Source organism: Vulpes lagopus, chromosome 5 (genome assembly GCF_018345385.1).
Source record: "Vulpes lagopus strain Blue_001 chromosome 5, ASM1834538v1, whole genome shotgun sequence".
NCBI lineage: Eukaryota > Metazoa > Chordata > Mammalia > Carnivora > Canidae > Vulpes > Vulpes lagopus.
Window position 1 is genome coordinate 11,784,343 of NC_054828.1, and position 17,130 is coordinate 11,801,472.

General features: G+C 53.6%; 1 protein-coding gene across 3 annotated transcripts; it reads left to right on the plus strand.

The window, feature by feature from the left end:
* The first annotated feature begins 3,485 nt into the window (after positions 1 to 3,485).
* TXN2 (thioredoxin 2) lies at positions 3,486 to 16,259 on the plus strand. Of its 3 annotated transcripts, XM_041757204.1 has the most exons (5): positions 3,486 to 3,634; positions 4,414 to 4,667; positions 6,665 to 6,788; positions 15,418 to 15,538; positions 16,024 to 16,259. In XM_041757204.1, exons 2-4 carry the CDS (start codon positions 4,414 to 4,416, stop codon positions 15,529 to 15,531), a joined length of 492 nt encoding a protein of 163 aa, XP_041613138.1. In that variant the 5' UTR covers positions 3,486 to 3,634; the 3' UTR covers positions 15,532 to 15,538; positions 16,024 to 16,259. The 3 variants fall into 3 exon arrangements, with proteins under 3 accessions (XP_041613138.1, XP_041613139.1, XP_041613140.1); XM_041757205.1 differs by lacking the exon at positions 3,486 to 3,634 and adding an exon at positions 3,660 to 3,792 and having other exon boundaries at positions 15,418 to 16,259; XM_041757206.1 differs by lacking the exon at positions 3,486 to 3,634 and adding an exon at positions 4,197 to 4,221 and having other exon boundaries at positions 15,418 to 16,259.
* The last annotated feature ends 871 nt before the right edge of the window (positions 16,260 to 17,130 follow it).

The window sequence follows — 17,130 nt, forward strand, 5'->3', positions numbered from 1 at the left end:
ATAGAGACCTAACACCGACAACCGCTCCACAAAATAATACTTATAATATACAACGTACTCTGACATTTTCAATTCCATTTGTTTATCTTAAAGCTGATCACAGGGATGCCAGGGTGGCTCAGTGGTTGAGCATCTGGCTGTGGCTCAGGGGCCTGGGGTCCTGGGATCGAGTCTCACATCGAACTCCCTGCAGGGAGCCTGCTTCTCCCTCTGCCTGTGTCTCTGCCTCTCTCGTCTCTCATAAATGAATAAATTCTTAAAAAAAAAAAAAAAAAAGCTGATCACAATGCACTGAATGGATTTCACAAACCCACCAATGGCTCACATCCCGCAGTCTGAAAAGCACTGCAATAAATCTCTGCAAGAGACAGCAGGAGAAGCTTTACCCCATAGCTCAGGCAGCAGCCCTGGCTCCCTTCCCTTCCTCTCACACCTGTGCCCTGAGCCTGCGTGGTGCCCGAGCTGGACCCATGCCAGGTTGGCTCTGGATGGGCAGCCACACCAGCCTGGAGCTGAGGAGCCCCTTTGTGGCTTACTGTGAGTGCAGCCTTGTCAGAGGCTCTCTCTCTGCAGAAAGAGAGAGGAAGAGATTTCATCATTCCTCGGGCACTGACAATGTGCCGGGCCCTGTTCTCAGTTCTTCCCACAACCTCACAGCGCCCTAGGAGGAAGGCATCATTCTTCCCATTTCTCAGATGAGAAGACAGAGGCCAAAGAGGCCACGTGACTGTGGAACAAGGATAAACAGGACTTGTCCCCCTTTGAAGTTTGGACTGTGAATTACACAGGGAACTTGGCCTTCCAGAAAATGCAGTGGACATTGATGAATAGGATGAATAGGTGACTGGAAGAAAAAGTGCAGGAGATACAGGGAAACGGAAATAACGGGCAAAGGGGAAGCAAGCACCCCGACCAGATGGCATCTGTATTAGCAGAAACAGCTGCACACAAGGGGTGCTGACGTCAGAGGGGCCAGAAGAACTGGGGCTCCCGCTGTGGATTACCACAACTGGCTCCAGTCCTAGGCCAGGGGGAAGCAGAGCAAGACGGAGTGGAGAGGGCCAGGCCTGCCCACGTACTCCCCTGGTCTCCTGCCCATGAGGAACACTCAGAAAAGTGAAAGGCTGACACAGCCGATGACCAGAGGGGGGATAGGCCTGTTCCAAAGAGTTCCTTGCCCATCCCAGGGGAGGAGGCCTACACGCTATGGCTATGGCTGTGCACACCAGGGGAGTGAGGGCATGAACCCACCAACTGCACAGAGAACAAGTATGGCCAAGACAAAGTGGGGAAAAAAACAAAACAAAACCGACTATGGCAGCGATTTTGGAAGGGTCTAATGGAGCCCTGTAATACGGCGGGGAAAATGGGATTTGGGATAAGGAGATGTGATTCATGCTCCTGCTCTCTGCTTGTGGTACAAATAATCGCCGAGCACCTACTATGGCACCAGGCCCTGAGATAAGCAGGGGAGGGACCCAGTGAACAGGTTCAGTTATGAACTGGCCCTGAGAAAACAGGTCAGGAGTTGTGTGTGCCAGAGGGAAGGATGAGAGCTGTTGGAAAACAGAATGAGTTAGGTTTCTTTGTTTTTTAGTTTTCATTTTTTAAAAATATTTTAATTATTTGAGAAAGAGAGAGAGTATGAGCGTGAGTGGGGGGAGAAGCAGAGGGACAGGCAGACTCCCTGCTGAGCAGAGAGCCTCACACAGGGCTCAATCCCAGGACCCTGAGATCATGACCTGAGGCAAAGGCAGACAGTAAACCGACTGGGCCACCCCAGGACCCCTAGATTTTTCATTTTTATGTTAAAGTAATCTCTACACCCAACACGAAGCTTGAGCTCACAACCCTAATATCAAGAGTCACATACTCTTCAGATCAAGAGTCACATGCTCCTCCGACTGAGCCAGCCAGATAACCCCATTTTTTTCTTTTTTTAACATTTTAAAAAAATATTAGTAATAAAGGCAGTGGAAACAAAGAGACAGTAACAGCAGCGTGTTGAGTGTGGTGATCGATAAGATGCACAGGGGCTAGGGAAGCTTGGAGAAGAGCATCTCTCCTGCTCAAGGAGGCTCAGGGAAGGGTCTCCAAAGATGATGCTCGTCCGGTATCTGGTGGCATTTTTTCCCATGGAGAGTACAGGGAATCCCCTTCCAGCCATCGCAGCAACTGTGACATTCAGGGACAGGAGAGACATTTAAGCAAACTCTGGAGCTCTAAGGGGTTCCCACTGGAGGTGTGAGACGGGGCTCTGCCCATTCTCCTGCCCCCTGACTTTGGACAAGTCCGTAACCTTTCTGTAAACCTTTCCCTGAGATTCTGTTTACTAAGCTTCTCGGGAACATCCCCTGTGAGCCAGGCACTGTATCAGTCAAATATGAGCCACGAACTCCTACTGTCAGGAAGCCTGTGGTCTGGGGGAAGAGATGGCACCAAGGGCTGTTATGCGAGAGTTAGGAACAAAGCCCTAAAACGAGGAGGCAATTAACGCTGCTCAAAGAAGTGATGATGAGTAGGTGTTCCACCAAGTGGAGAGAGAAGAAAAGCATTTCTTCTTCCTCTTTTTAAAGTTTTTATTTCTTTATTTGACAGAGCACAAGCAGGGAAGCGGACTGGACTGGACTCCGGGCAGGAAGCCGGAGGCGGGACTCGACCCCAGGACCCTGAGATCATGCCCTGAGCCCCAGGCCGACCTTAGGTGGCGCCCCCGCAAAGGCATTTCGGGTTAAGCAGCCAGGGAAGGAAAAGGCAGTGATGGATTCCTAGATCCGCGAGGCCTCGAGGGGTGGTGATGTCGGGGTCCCGCCGGGTCCACCGCGGCGACGGCGGGGGCGGGGGAAGGCCGGGCCGCATGGCCCTCCCGGCACCACCGCCTGGCCCCCCGGACAGGCCCGGGCCCCAGCGACTCCCCAGAGACGGGCTGGAGGCAAGCCCAGCTGGCCAGGTCAGCGACTGGGCACAGAAGACCCTGCCAGGGCCTCCGCCAGGGCCCCCGCCAGGGCGGCTGCCCGAAACCTCGGGGTCGTGCCGGAGCATCCTCCCTACTCGGGGCCTTTAGCCCCCAGCCAGCACTCCGCCTCCGGGGAGCCTGGCTTCCCCGGAACGGGGGGAAGGGGTCTTCGGCACCTCCAGTTTTCGGAGGACACGGAGGCAGAGGGGGGCGGTTCAGGAGTTCGCAGCGCCCGGAGCCACGCTCCCTCCCGCCCTTTCCTCTCGTGGACTCCTCCCCCGCCCCTTCTTCTTCCGGACCCTCCTCTAGGACCCGCCCACCTTTCCCGGCCCCGCCCCCGAGTGGCCACACCTCTTCCGGGCGCCCGAGGGCCCGCCCCTTCTTCCGGTCCTTCCCCCTGCGAGCCCGCCTCCTCTTCCGTTTTCTCTTCCCCTCCCCCACCAGAAGCCCGTCTTCCGGTCCCTAACTGAGGCTCCACCCTTTCCGCTGTGCCGTCTCCCGCCATCCCCATTGGTGGAAAACCCAAGCCGCCCCTCAAGCTGCGGAGAGAAGCGTTCCGGGTTGCCTGTCCCCGGAAGTGATGTTCGAAAGGCCCTCCCTCCCGGAAGTGACGAAGGGAGTGCCCTTGACTGGCGGGGAGGGCCGGGCAGTGTATCCCTCCGCTCTGGCTGCAGGGAGGTAGGAGGCTCGTGAGGGTGGCTCGAGGCGGTGTCGCGGCGGAGACACGCTCCGGGCCTTCTCCTCCGCTGGCCGGCGGCCGAGCGGGCGGAGGCCCCGGGCGGCGGGGGGACCTGCCCCCCGCGGAGCCGGGATCCCCGGTGGCGTCGGACTCCTCAGTCCGTCAGACACGTCCCTTGGTTTTTAGAGCCCCCACACTCCCTCCTGTTCCCGAGCCCCTTCGTTCCCCTCGAGCTGTTGCGATTCCTCTTCTCCTGATCCTTGGATAACCCCCTTTCCCCTTAATTTCCCGTTAGAAGCCCTCCTAAACGAGCAATAGAGTTGCAGACGGCCTTGGGTTCCAGTGTTGACTCTCCGTTAGTAGTTGGGTTGGTTGCGCGCGCAGCCCGGGCTCGTCGCCGGGGTAGCGCCGTGGGGCCCGGCTGCCCGCGGGTGACCCCGGAGGACTGGCGCGCGGGCGCGGGAGGGCGCGGCTGCCCTTGCCCCAGCAGGGGCTCCACCGGCGGAGCTCCCGCCCTCCCTTCTGATCCAGTCCCGTCCATATCCCGACTGCTTTTTGATTGCCAGCCCAGTTTTCCTGTCCTGGTGTATGATTGCTTCTGCTTTTTGATTCTGATTCTTCGCTTAACCTCTGCTCTCAAAATCTTATATGCCATTTCTTGGCATTTTTGTTCAGGCCCGGAAATCTTGAGGCGCCCCTCTCCCCCCAGGACCACCCAAATAACCTTTCTTTTCCTGGTGAATTGACTTCCCGAACTTTCTGCCTTTCCCCCTCACAGATGGCTCAGCGACTTCTCCTGAGGAGGTTCCTGGCCTCCGTCGTCTCCAGGAAGCCCCCTCAGGGTCGATGGGCACCTCTCACCTGCAGGGCCCTGCAGTGCAGCCCTGGTCACCTGACAACAACACCCACCCAAGCCCGGTCAATATACACCACCAGAGTCTGCACAACGACCTTCAACATCCAGGATGGACCTGACTTTCAAGACCGAGTTGTCAACAGTGAAACACCAGTGGTGGTGGACTTCCATGCACAGTGAGTCCTGGGGGTCAGCAGAAGAACGTGGTGCTACTTGTTCAGAAATTTGAGTAGGGACACCTGGGTGGCTCAGTGGTTGAGCATCCGCCTTCGGCTCAGGTCGTGATCCCAGGTCCTGGGATGGAGTCTCCCTGTGAGGAGCCTGCTTCTCCCTCTGCCTGTGTCTCTGCTTCTGTCTTTGTCTCTCATGAATAAATAATTAAATCTTAAAAAAAAAAAAAAAAGTGATTTATCGAGTAGCTGTCATGTCTCAGTCCCACGTCTGATGCTTCACGTGCATAGTCTCATTACAAAGACGGGTAAGACCCAGTCCTGGCTCTCAGAGATGGAGTGTAGTCTGATAGGACACAGACCAGTCAACAGTCTTTAGAGCTCACTGTCACTGGAGCAAGCTGAGAAACACTCATGTTCTGTGTCTTGCTCCCCAAATGGCTGAGAGTCCCCCTTCAGCTTGGACCAAAGCAAGAAAAATAGGACTAACTATCACATTTTCTGGCTTTGGGTGTATACCAGTTCCTGACCCTGCGGATGAGTTGATTTTTAACATCTTGCCACCAAAACTGGGAAGGGCTGGCAAAGAGTTATCAGTGGCACCACAGTGGTGCCCAAGCACGCAGGGGATGGGCAGGGTTTTCTTTTCAGTGCTGTATGTAAGTTTGTTGTAGGGGTAGTTCAGTGCTTATAGCCACCTGATTGTTAGCTTGGCCTTTTTCGTTTCTGGACTTTGGGTCCCAACTAGCCACCTAGCTACAAGAGAACTTGGACAAACCCCTCAGATTGAGGCATCCTGGTGTAGCCTGGGTTAGACGTTGGGAGGCCTTCTGGGCAAATCTCTGACAGATTGTTTTGCTTCTTTTCCTGTTCTTTCTCTCTGACTCACCATGTTGCCTTGGGCTGGCCATTTGATGTCCTCATGCCTCCCTTTCTTCACTTATAATAGGAGATGAGGTGTTGCAAACTTGTGAGTTCATTAATTGAAATCTCTGAATGTAAAGGGTTTTAAAGGCTGAGACTAAGATAACCATCATGGGCCAGGGGTTCATGGCAGGCAGAGCCTTCTCCCATCCTGATATAGTTAGCACTCCAGAGAGGACTTCCAAAATGAATGATAAATGGGATTATGCCTCATTTTCTTCTCTGACAAAGTAAGATGTGAGTTTGTTCATTCAGTGCCCGGCACTGTCCATACCACCTGTCCTCACAGGGCTCACCACCCAGAGGGGAGCACCTGTGATCAGTGCAGTGCTAATAGCTGACCCAGGGCCTGGGGGAGGTCACAGGATAACCCAGTGATGAAAGAAGACATTTGGAACGCAACACCAGCCTCTAACCAGCTCTGGGACCTTGCCATGAGTTCCTTAACTTGTAGGATCCTTCATTTCTTAGGAAGGTGTTTTCCTTTGTGGGGTTGAGGGTTCTGGGCAGTAAAAGGTGAGAAGGTCCCAGCATAGTGATGAGCATGTTGTAGACTCCCCCTGGCACTGGCTTCTCCCTGTAGTTCTGGGTCCATGAGGTTGTCTGAAATAACTCCACAGCCTGTAGAATATGTTGAGCCACATGGCCTTAGTGGATTTCTCACCACTGCTTTGAGAGACATAATCTCATTTATTCAAAAGAGGAAACTGAGGCTCTAGAACAGTCAACTGGTTGGTGAGGAGTCCCTTTTGGAACCCAAACCTTTTAACTTCAACTTTCATATTTTTCTGTGCGGTGGTGTATTTCTCTTACGCGTGCTGAAATAACCTTTATCAGCGTCTTCCAATGAGGACTTGTATTTTAGAAGCCTGGGACCTTTGAAAATCCCCGTGCTGCAGAGTTCTGGCTTTATCATTGGGCATGTCAGCGTTACAGGTTAATATTCAAACGTTGTAAACAGAGCTGACAAGGACAAAATGCCCCTCAGAAAGATGTGGATCAAGGGAAGGTTCTAGGGAGACAGAAGATGGATTGCTGAGCACTCTTGTGACTAAATGCTTCCTTTCTCCCCTTCTGAGGTGGTGTGGCCCGTGCAAGATCCTGGGGCCCAGGTTAGAGAAGGTGGTGGCCAAGCAGCATGGGAAAGTGGTGATGGCCAAGGTGGATATTGATGACCACACAGACCTCGCCCTGGAATATGAGGTATGAATCAGCAGGGGACTGCCGCTGTGCAGCTGGTGTGGGGGGTGCTTGTGACCCTGGGATAGCTGGTACGGGACATGTCTTGGGGACCACCAGGTAGCCAATAAGGGATGTCTCAGTTTTTTCTGGAGCTTTCAGGAGTTCAGAGCACTTTGCAGGTGTGACTATATTGGTCCTCTGAGCTGCTTATGTCTCTTCACCACCTTTAGGAAGTGGAATGTATGATCCAAAACACCAGCTTATTCTCTGAGGCTTGGGACATTGATGCATTCCTTCGTTCATATATTCATCCATGCACATATTCAGTTGGCAGTTGTGTGGGAGCCCTGCCATGTGCCAGGCATTCATGATTCTGGCACAACAAAGATGAACTCCTTGTGTCAGGCACTCTCAGTCTAGCAAGAGAACAACAGGTAGATCATTTCACTGTATGGTGAGAAGTGCTGAGAGCAGAGGTGCACAAAGGAAGAAGACACTGATTGTTGGGATGCAAGGGAAATGCTTCCCATTAGGGGGACCTCTGAGTGGGGCCACAGAGGATGCATGGAGAAGCAACGCCAAGAACACGGCACACACTGAGACAGGAGGGAGTCTCGTGTGTTTGGTTGGGGGGTGTGTTCATTCAGCAGGTGTGTTTTCTCTTAAATGCCAGGTGCTGTTACTTGGTTGTTGATAAGGCAGTGAACGAGGCTGAGAAAATCCCTGCCTTCATGAAGCCTGCATTCTAGTGTTTTTGATGGGTGGTCGGCACACTTTTTCTCTAAAGGACTGGGTGGAACATACTTGAGGCTTTACAGGGCATTGGTCTCCACTGCAAATACTCAGCTGCCATTGAAAATAGCCAGAGACCGAGGTGCCTGGGTGGCTCAGTTGGTTGGATGTCTGTCTGCCTTTGGCTCGGGTCATGATCCCAGGGTCTTGGGATTGAGCCCTGCATCGGGCGGGAAGTCTGCTCCTCCCTCCCCGTCTCCCTGATCTGCTGACTTGTGCACGCTCTCTCTTTCTGTCTTTCAAATAAATAAGTAAAGATCTTTTTTTTTTTTAAAAAAAAAAAAAGGAAGGGGCAGCCCCGGTGCCACAGCAGTTTAGCACCGCCTTCAGCCCAGGGCCTGATCCTGGGGTCCCCGGATTGAGTCCCACGTCGGACTCCCTGCATGGAGCCTGCTTCTCCCTCTGCCTGTGTCTGCCTCTCTCTTTGTCTCTCATGAATAAATAAATAAAAATTTTTTAAAAATAAAAATAAAGAATGAGGGAGAGAGGGACGGAAGAAAGGGGGGAAGGGAGAGAAGGAAGGAAGAAATAGCCAGAGACGGTATATAAACAAAGGGGCATAGTTGTGTGCAAATAAAACTTTATTCACACAAATAGGCAGCAGGTTCAGTTTGGCCCATGGGCTATGGTTCACTGATGCCTGCTTTAGATAACAAGAACGATGGGAAAGGAGCACCTGGGTGGCTCAGTGGCTGAGCATCTGTCTTCTGCTCAGGTCATGATGCCAGGGTCCTGGGATCTAGTCCCGCAGGGAACCTGCTTCTGCCCCTCTTCTGTGTGTCTCTCATGAGTAAATAAATAAAATCTTTAAAAAAAAAAAAAAAAACTATGGGGAAAAAATAAGTCAGGAAAAGGAGATGGGGCTAAGCATGGGGCTGGGGAGGGTTTCATTTTTAAAAGGGTGGGTGTGGCAGGGGCACCTAGCTGGTTCAGTGGAGCATGTGACCGTTGATCTCGGGGTTGTGAGTTCACGTGCCATGTTGAATGTAGAGCTTTAGTTTAAAAATACATAAATAAAAATAAGTAAATTAAAAAATAAAAGCGGGCTTGGGAAGGCCTCCTTGAGAAACCTGACATCTGAGCAAAGACCTGAAGGGAGTAAGGAAATGACCCAGGCAGCACTTTGGAAGACCAATCCATCTCCCTCTGTGCCTCTGCCTCTGTTTCTCTGTGTCTATTAATAAATAAGTAAAATCTTTAAAAAAGGGTGGGGGGGGGCAGCCCTGGTGGCGCAGCGGTTTGGCACCGCTTGCAGCCTGGGGTGTGATCCTGGAGACCCGGGATCAAGTCCCGCATCGGGTTCCCTGTGTGGAGCCTGCTTCTCCCTCTGTCTGTGTCTCTGCTTCTCTCTCTCTGTGTCTATGAATAAATAAATAAAATCTTTTTTAAAAAAAAGAACAATCCAGGCAGAGCAGATACCAATGCAAAGGCCCTGTGGTCAGGATGAGCCCGATTTGCTCATAGAATAGCAGTGCGTGTGTGTCCGGAGCAGGGGATGCATGGAGTGTTGGGGATACCCTCCAGCCTTGGAGACCAGGACAGCTAGAGAAAGGAGAGAAGTGCACTGTGGCCAGTAGCCAGCGTGGAGAGCTGAAGAGGGAGTGAGAGCACAGGGGGTGACAGACGGCCACAGACCGAGGGGAAGGGGTCTGGACAGCCATGCTGAGGATACTGTTATTACAGAGCTGGGGTCATGCTTAGTGCCCCGTCGCCAGATCTGGCTCCCTGGCACAATTGATCTAACTTGGGTTCTTTTTTAAATACTGAACCAGCTGTTAATGTTTATAACAGAGATTTCATGTCAAAATCCAGATTTCTGGTTCTCTTGAGGTACGTGGACCCGGCCATCGTGAACCTTCATCCCTCCTTCCTTCCAGTGACCGAAAGAGGGGGCCTGTTCCCTTGTCAGGATTTATAAGTCCAGGCTCGGCTCTCATGAGACCAGCTCAAGTGGAGGTGCCACCTCCAGCCAGCCCCCGAGGGGCAAGGGTGAGAATAGGCTGGCTGCCTGTTGCACTGGTGTGGGAGTGATCACCCATCCGAACATCAGGCTGCCCCAGCCAGAGGCAAAGCCGCTGGTGACCACTGCATTTGGGAGAGGGGTGTTGCCGAAAGAAGACTATCCATGGCACTGAGTGACTCAGGGCTGCTTACAAGGGCTTGTCGGGGAGGGATCACTTGATGTTGTTGTGTTAAGTAAACTATACCCCCAATGTGGGGCTCAAACTCACAGCCCCAGGATCAAGAACTGTATGCCCTACTGACTGAGCCAGCCGGGTGTCCCGAGGTGCTTTTTTAAAGCTCTCCTGCCGATCTTTCAGGGGGTGGGGGCAATTACTGGCCACTCAGATGCTCCTCCCTTTGTCCTACTTGTCCAAGGCTCACAGGGGCCACGAGGCGGAGCTTAGGGCTGGAGCAGCTAGGACATCCCCGGGGTAACTGGCAGGCATAAGGTGTCTTAGGCCAATTCCTGCCAGCACAGCAGTCAGCCTCAGCCAGTGGGACTCTCAGTGGACACGCCGTGAGCCCCAGCCATATTCCAGGATCTGTGGTTAGCCGGTGCAGATGGCAAGAAGAACCCAGTTCCCTCCAACAGTGGTCACACTGGTGATAAGGTTCCCAAGATCATCCCCACCTGCATTCTAGGGAGCCTGGTGACGTTGGGCTGGCCACCGAGGTCCTGTGATGAGGCCTGGAGAGCGTGTGTTACAGGATTGGCTCCCTCCTTCCGCGCTCTGCAGTCCAGATAGTATGTCGGTCACACAGGACCTCAGGACAGCTGGGCCCACCTCACCTGGTCCCAGCCCCCTTGTTTTGCCAAGCCCCGGGCGAATGTCACTGCTGTGCTTAAGGACCTCCAGCAAGGGTTTTCCTGACCCCCTCCCCCAGCCCTTTCTTCCTTCACACCTGTTCTTTTGGAAGAGAGCCTGAAGGAGATATTTGAGTTGAGAGATCCCTAGTATCTCCTGAGACAGCTTCCTCCTTTTCCAAGTGTTGGGTGAACATGCGGGAGAAACTGCTTTAAGTTGTATTCAGGGAATTTGGTGCTTCTACCTGAGGTTTCCAGAACACCTCCCCCAAGCCAGGCACACACCCTCTGGGTGAGTCTCCCTCCTCACAGACATTCCCCTTGTACCACACTTCTGCTGCGGCCCATCATCTACCCTAGAACTCCACTGTCTCCCAAAGGAGAAGGAAGGGAAAGGCTGGGGGCCTCAGGGTTTCAGTGTCCCCCACCCCACCCCCATTTGCACACTGCCTTGGCTTGGCCAAATGAAAAGCTCTCTCCTCTCTCATCTCTTCGTCCCCACTGAATGGCCGGGCATTCCCTAATCGTTCAGACCCTGCCAGCTACTGGGGGCAAAGAGCAGATCCAGATGTGGACCTTAGAGCCTTTATGCTTTCCTCTGGGGCTTTTTCGGACTTGACACTTGGAGCTGTTATGCTTTTACTTTTTCCTCATATATAGAAGGCCTTTAAAAAAACATTAGAAAAACAGCCAGGTAATAAGTAATAAGGGGGAAATGTCACCTGTCATCATGCCATCCCAACACAATCACTATCAGGATTTGGGGGAAGTGGTTTAAGCTTTTATTTGAATTTTTTCCCTCTTAGTGTTTCATCTAACCTTATAGACATTTCATTGAATAATTATATTTTGGTGCTAGAAAGTATCGTATTCAATCATTACCATATCCCCCTATTTTGAAAGTATTCTAAATCAGTGCTTCACAATCATGCATATGATCTGGGATGTTGCTTAAAAACAGATGATGGATGATTCAGTAGGTCTAGGAAGAGCCCAGGATTCTGCTTCTCTACAATCTTCTCTGTGACCACTGCCAGCAGTTTGGAACCAAACATCAAGATACAAAAGTTTCAAAGTCCTATGCTAGCCTTCTGGGGGCGTACAAGGGTTCACACCTGCTGGTGTCCATCTCGTGGGTTTGGACAAACGTACAGTGACATGCATCCACCGTTATGGTTTTGTACAGAAGAGTTTCACCGTCTTAAAAATCCCCTGTGCCCCACCTTTTCCCTCCCTCCTCCCCTTGGGCCCCTGGCAACCACTGATCTTCCTACTGTCTCCATAGTTTTGCCTTTTCCAGAATGTCATATAGTTGGATTTGATTTTTTTTTGTTTGTTTATTTAAGTAGACTCCGTGCCAAGCACGGAACCCAGCATGGGGCTTGAACTCCTGACCCTGAGATCGAGACCTGAGCAGAGATCAAGAGTCAGACACTTAACTAACCAAGCCACCCAGATGCCCCAGGATTTGATTTTTTTAAATAATTATTTCCTGGGGTGCCTGGCTGGTTCAGTTAGTGGCACATGCAACTCTTGATTTTGGGGTTGTGAGTTCAAGTCCCTCATTGGGTGTGGAGATTACTTCAAAAAAGAAAATCCTAAAAAAAGTAATAATCATACTCATAACTTTCTCCAAGAATCCTCCTGTGTCCAGAGGCTTCTCATTAGAAGCGTGGAGTCAGCCTTCCCGTGTTTCCCTACGTGGGCTTCCTCGCCCTGCTGGGATTCAGTAGCTCTGAGGCCAGCGTGTGGCAGTTAGACGTCACAGACAGCCGGGCCAGACGGATCCTGTGTCAGACCGCAGCTCTGTCACTTAGTCACTCAGCTTTTGTGCCTCCGTCTTCTCATATTGAAAGCCCCACCTTGAGGTGAGAATTCATGAAGTAGAGGATGCAAGTGGTTAGTGTCACCCCTGACACTTGAGGAACCCCCAGTCTGTAGCAGCCTGGCCGACAGTGATCTTTTCCTTCGCGTCAGCTCTGCACTTAGCTGAGGAGGTTGCCAGCCTGCTGTGACAACTGTCGCTGTGTCTGTCCCTCGGTAGGCCCTCACAGAAGGGGAGGACTGAGCAGGACCATCAAGCTCAGTGACAGTGCGGCCCGTGAGCTGCCAGTTAGTGGGAACCAACCACACACACACACTCATCCCGCCCTCAATTCTCAGGGTCTCAGGTTCAGCCTCGAAGGCTCCAGGTGGCGTCACAGAGCAGGAGAAGCAGCGCATCCTAACATGTCTGTTCACCTTTCCTCCAGCCGCTCGATCCCCTCGGTGCTGCTAGAGTTCAGAGGGAAACAGCATTCTTGCTCCACCACGGCCCCTCTCACACTCAGATCACATTCCAGAGGAATGCACCAGGGACCTGTGCACTTCCATGTAAGGCAGTGTTTACAAGCACCAGCCCCTCCAGATTTGTGAGCCAAACTCAGGATCGGCAAAGCCACATCCTCCTCCTTGCTGGGAGGGAGGTCCAGTCCCACCCTGGGTACTACAGCAGTGGCCTGGAAAACCAGCTTCTGGCCAGCCTGTTGCTGTGTGTACTCGTCTGATTTAGACTGACACTTCAAAGAATGCCCTTGGTCAGTCATGACTAGACCTTGGAGAGTTTGCTGTACGTCTGACTGCAGCGTGGCCGTGTGTGTGTTTGTGTGTGTGTGTGTGTGTGCGCGTGCGCGTGTGCACACCTACACACACAAGTTTACACAAATGTGATCGTGGCAGAGTTGGTCTGGAGTCTGAAAATGGAGTCCACTGCGAGCTTAGTCCTACTTAGAGGACACGCAAAGACAGACCACTTCTCATATATACGACATAGTTTTTATATCAGTTGAAGAAACGGGCCTGGGTGAGATCTAGTTAGTGATTGCACCTTGTCCCGGAGTTGAGGGACTGGATTTGAGGTGCCCTAGCTGCCATCACAGGCCACTAGAGGGCGCATAAGAACACAGCTGGGGAGCCGGGCTGGCCCATTCTGAGTGCGTGACTCTTATTTTAAAAGATTTTATTTATTTATGTGAGAGAGAAAGATAGAGCACAAGTGGGGAGGAGAGGGAGAAACAGACTCCCTGCCGAGCAGGGAGCTGGACACGGGGCTCAATCCCAGGACCCAGGATCGTGACCCGAGCCAAAGGCAGACACCCAGCCAACTGAGCCACCCAGGCATACCCCCAGTGTGTGATCCTTGATCTCAGGTTGTAAGTTCAAGCCCCAGGTTGGGTGTAGAGATTACTTGGGAAAAAGATCTTTTTTTTTTTAAGATTTGATTGATTGATTGATTGATTCATGAGAGATACAGAGAGAGCCAGAGACACAGGCAGAGGGAGAAACGGGCTCCATTTAAAGAGCCTGATGTGGGACCCTGAGCCGAAGGCAGACACTCAACCACTGAGCCACCCAGGCGTCCCCCCCCCAAAAAAAAATCTTCAAAACACAAATAAATACACAACTCTGGGTCGTGGCCTGTGCCCGGAGACAGGGTGAGCCACATGCTGGACCTTTGCAGTTCCTGCCACCTCTTGTGTTACAGCCATGGACAACGAGGGCAGGAGCCAGTGGTAGGGCCATAAGCAGCAGCACCCACGGTCAGGCCGCTGCCAGATGGGTCTGCCTGCATCTTCCCTCCGAGAAGTGTGTCAGCTACCACCTGCATCGGCCCCAGGACACTCCCTGCAAGGGCCTGAGAACACCCAGAGCCCGTGAGGGGAGGAGGTCAGGGCCTGCCACCTGGTGAGTAGCACCCAGCTGAGGTGTGAGAGCGGCCTGTCAGGCCCACAGCTCCTTTTGTAACTGACCTGGGCACAGTTTGAACATCCTGACTCCTAAGTCTGGCTTCCCAGGATGACTCATGGGCAGGACAGTACTCAGAATTGGTGAAGACTTGAGATGTTTGTGTAAATTGCTGTTGTTACTTTGTAGTTAACATGTGTAAGAAAAGAATGTTTATCTTGTTCTGTTTACCCATCTTTTAAAAAAAATGTCTACAAATGTTAGGCAGGGAGCCCAGGGCGCAGAAAATGCTTGATGCCAGAGTGGGCAGTGGGCCTCATTACATGCCATGGAATCCGTACGGGTCCCCTGAGGGAACTTGAGAACATGCTTCATAGGCCAAGAATGTTGCCGCCATCCCCCTAATAAATAAACCTCAGCTCCTATATGGCCGAGGCCTTCGTCCCACACTGTTCAGCATGAGTCACTGAGTTTCTGGACCCTGCTGGCCATTCAACGGCCGCGAGCTCATGTGGCTCACATAGGGCCTGTGTTAGAAGCTCCTGACGTGCTCCCCGTAGCCACCACTTGCCGGGGGCTCCTGCACACTGGGCCTTCTGCCAGGTCCTGACACTTGAGGGCCCTGCCAGGTGCAGGGCACATGCTGGACTCTGCTCGCCGTGCTCATGCAGCCCCAGACGTGGTGTAAGTGCTGCCAGCAGCTCCATTTTGCTGATGGGAACACAGAGACCGTGCTGATGGGGCCTGCCGGGAGCAGCTCAGCGTGGGGTCAGCCACTGCCAGAGCCTGGGCTCCTCGCCGCTCAGCTCTACATACGAATCTTTCATCTCTGTCCTAAACCCTCAAGGATGTCCTCAAGGGAGATCCTGTCACCCCCATTTTACAGAAGAGGGTGCCGAGGCCGGGAGCAGAGCCAGGACTCAGGCTCTCACGTCTCCGGGCTACCCCCCTATCCCCACCCAGGCTGGGCTGCCCCTTGGGGAGCTTCTCCTGGCCCCGTAGCCGCTCCCTGCCCCCAGCCCTGGCCTGCAGCTGTGTGGGCTATTTTCATCCCTCCTGTCACTGCAGCCAAACCACTGGGCCAGTGAGTCAGTCCTGCGGTTCGGGGAGGAAGGGGACCGCCGGGAGCCCACAGTGGAAAAGTCTTTCCAGTGGGCGGGCCTCCAGGCCCTGCAACACCCCTGCACCAAGGGAACGGGCCCCGCCTGCCGCTCGGCCAGTCACTGCCCTGCAGAAACCACCAGCCTTCCCCACGAGGGCTGGGGAATGGCCGATGAGAACAGTTCACCTCCAGGTAACGCGGTCTCCCTCCATCTGCTCCCCCAGGTGTCCGCTGTGCCCACTGTGCTGGCCATCAAGAATGGGGACGTGGTGGACAAATTCGTGGGTATCAAGGACGAGGACCAGCTGGAGGCCTTCCTGAAGAAGCTGATTGGCTGACAAACAGGGAAGAGGCCTGGCTGCCCTTGCCCACCAGAGCCCCTGTGGTTCGAGGAGGGGCCCCGCGAGAACTCTGAGCCCTTCCGTGTTGGCCCTTCCTGCCTCCTCCCTTTTGCCCGGCCCCCATGGGCCCGTGCTTTGGAGACCAGGCCCCCAAACATGGGTGCCCGGCTGACCTCCAGGGTGGCTACCCAGGGAATGGTGCTGCCACTGACCTGGGGACAGCCATCTCCTACCCACTGTCTTGTCTGCTCCCACTAGGGCTTGTCTCTGTCCTCCTAGGATGCTGGAGAGAGCCCCAGGCCAGCCCACAGTGCCCTGTGCCGGGTGACAGCTCGGTCCATGTCGCCCTGGTCCCTTCTGATCTGCACCCTGGTGCCTGGCCCATCTGTCTCCTGCATTTTTCTTTCCTGCTGCTGTTTTGTAAAAAGGAAGAAGGAAAAAGAAACCCAAACAAGGGAGAGTAATATATAATTCTCTCATTTTTTGTAGGTCTGTAATAAAGAACTTTATGTGATCCCTTCTACCTCCTGCTCTGAAGAACAGACCCTGGGCCCCACGCTAAATTACCCTGTAGCCACCACCCCCCAGAGCCACGTCCCTTCCTTCTTCCCAGGCGCCAGGGGAGAGAACACACAGGCAGGGGGAGGGGGGTGTCCCCAGACCCCTGTCCCTGGGAAGCCTCACTGTGAACAACCTGGACCAATAAAGCTAGGGTTTGCACTGTTGGCGGCTTCCGTTCTGTCTGGGCTCTGGAAGCACGAGGGGCGACCCCTCCCCAGGATGCTGGGCTGCTGGCCCTGTGTCCTCTGGCTCCGCCACCCTCTTGCCCTCGACCAGCCACTCCTGTTACTGATGCTGTTGTCACTGGTTGCTGCTGTCCGGGCACTGCCTTCATGTGCAAGCAGGGCAAAAGGCTTGTCCCCTTTATGTAGATAGGGACACTGAGGCTTGTGCGGTGCAGAGCCAGGGCTTGTACCCAGGTATGGTTGCCTCTGAAGCCTGGGCTCCTCCAGCTGATCCCTCTGGTGCCTCTGGGGCTTCCTTCTCCGCCAGCCAGTAGGCACACGGCCACTCCTGTGGGAGCCAGGCCCCCTAGGGAGCTGGGCTGTGTTTCCTGTGTGTGCCCTAGGAACCCTCAGCCTCGGAGCCAGGCTCTGTCCCACCTTGTTCCCAGCTCCCCCGGGGCCCAAGGAGGAAGATACCAGGCCTGCCAGCCAAGAGAGCCTACCCCCATCTCCCTCGTGGGACCGAGGTGCCAGCTTCTTAGGGACCACAGGTGTTTGAAAGCAGGGGTATCCTGGCACCCTTGCCCTCAGCCTTGGGGTGCCATGTCTACTCCTGGGTGCATTGCCCTCAGTCACTCTCATGTTCCTATTAAAAGTGCCTGTGTCATACCTGGGTCTTTGAGGGGTCCACCCCAGCACCGCCTTGGGAAGGCTGCTGTGGGGAGTGGGGCTGCCTCAGAGCAGCTCCTGAAAGACCTCTGACCCAGGACCGTCACAGGCATACGGAGGGGAGATGAACCAGCAGCTGGCATTAGAGGGAGGCCGAGAGCTCTGGGAGGATAGGCAACAGCAGACAGCTCTCAGAGGGCAC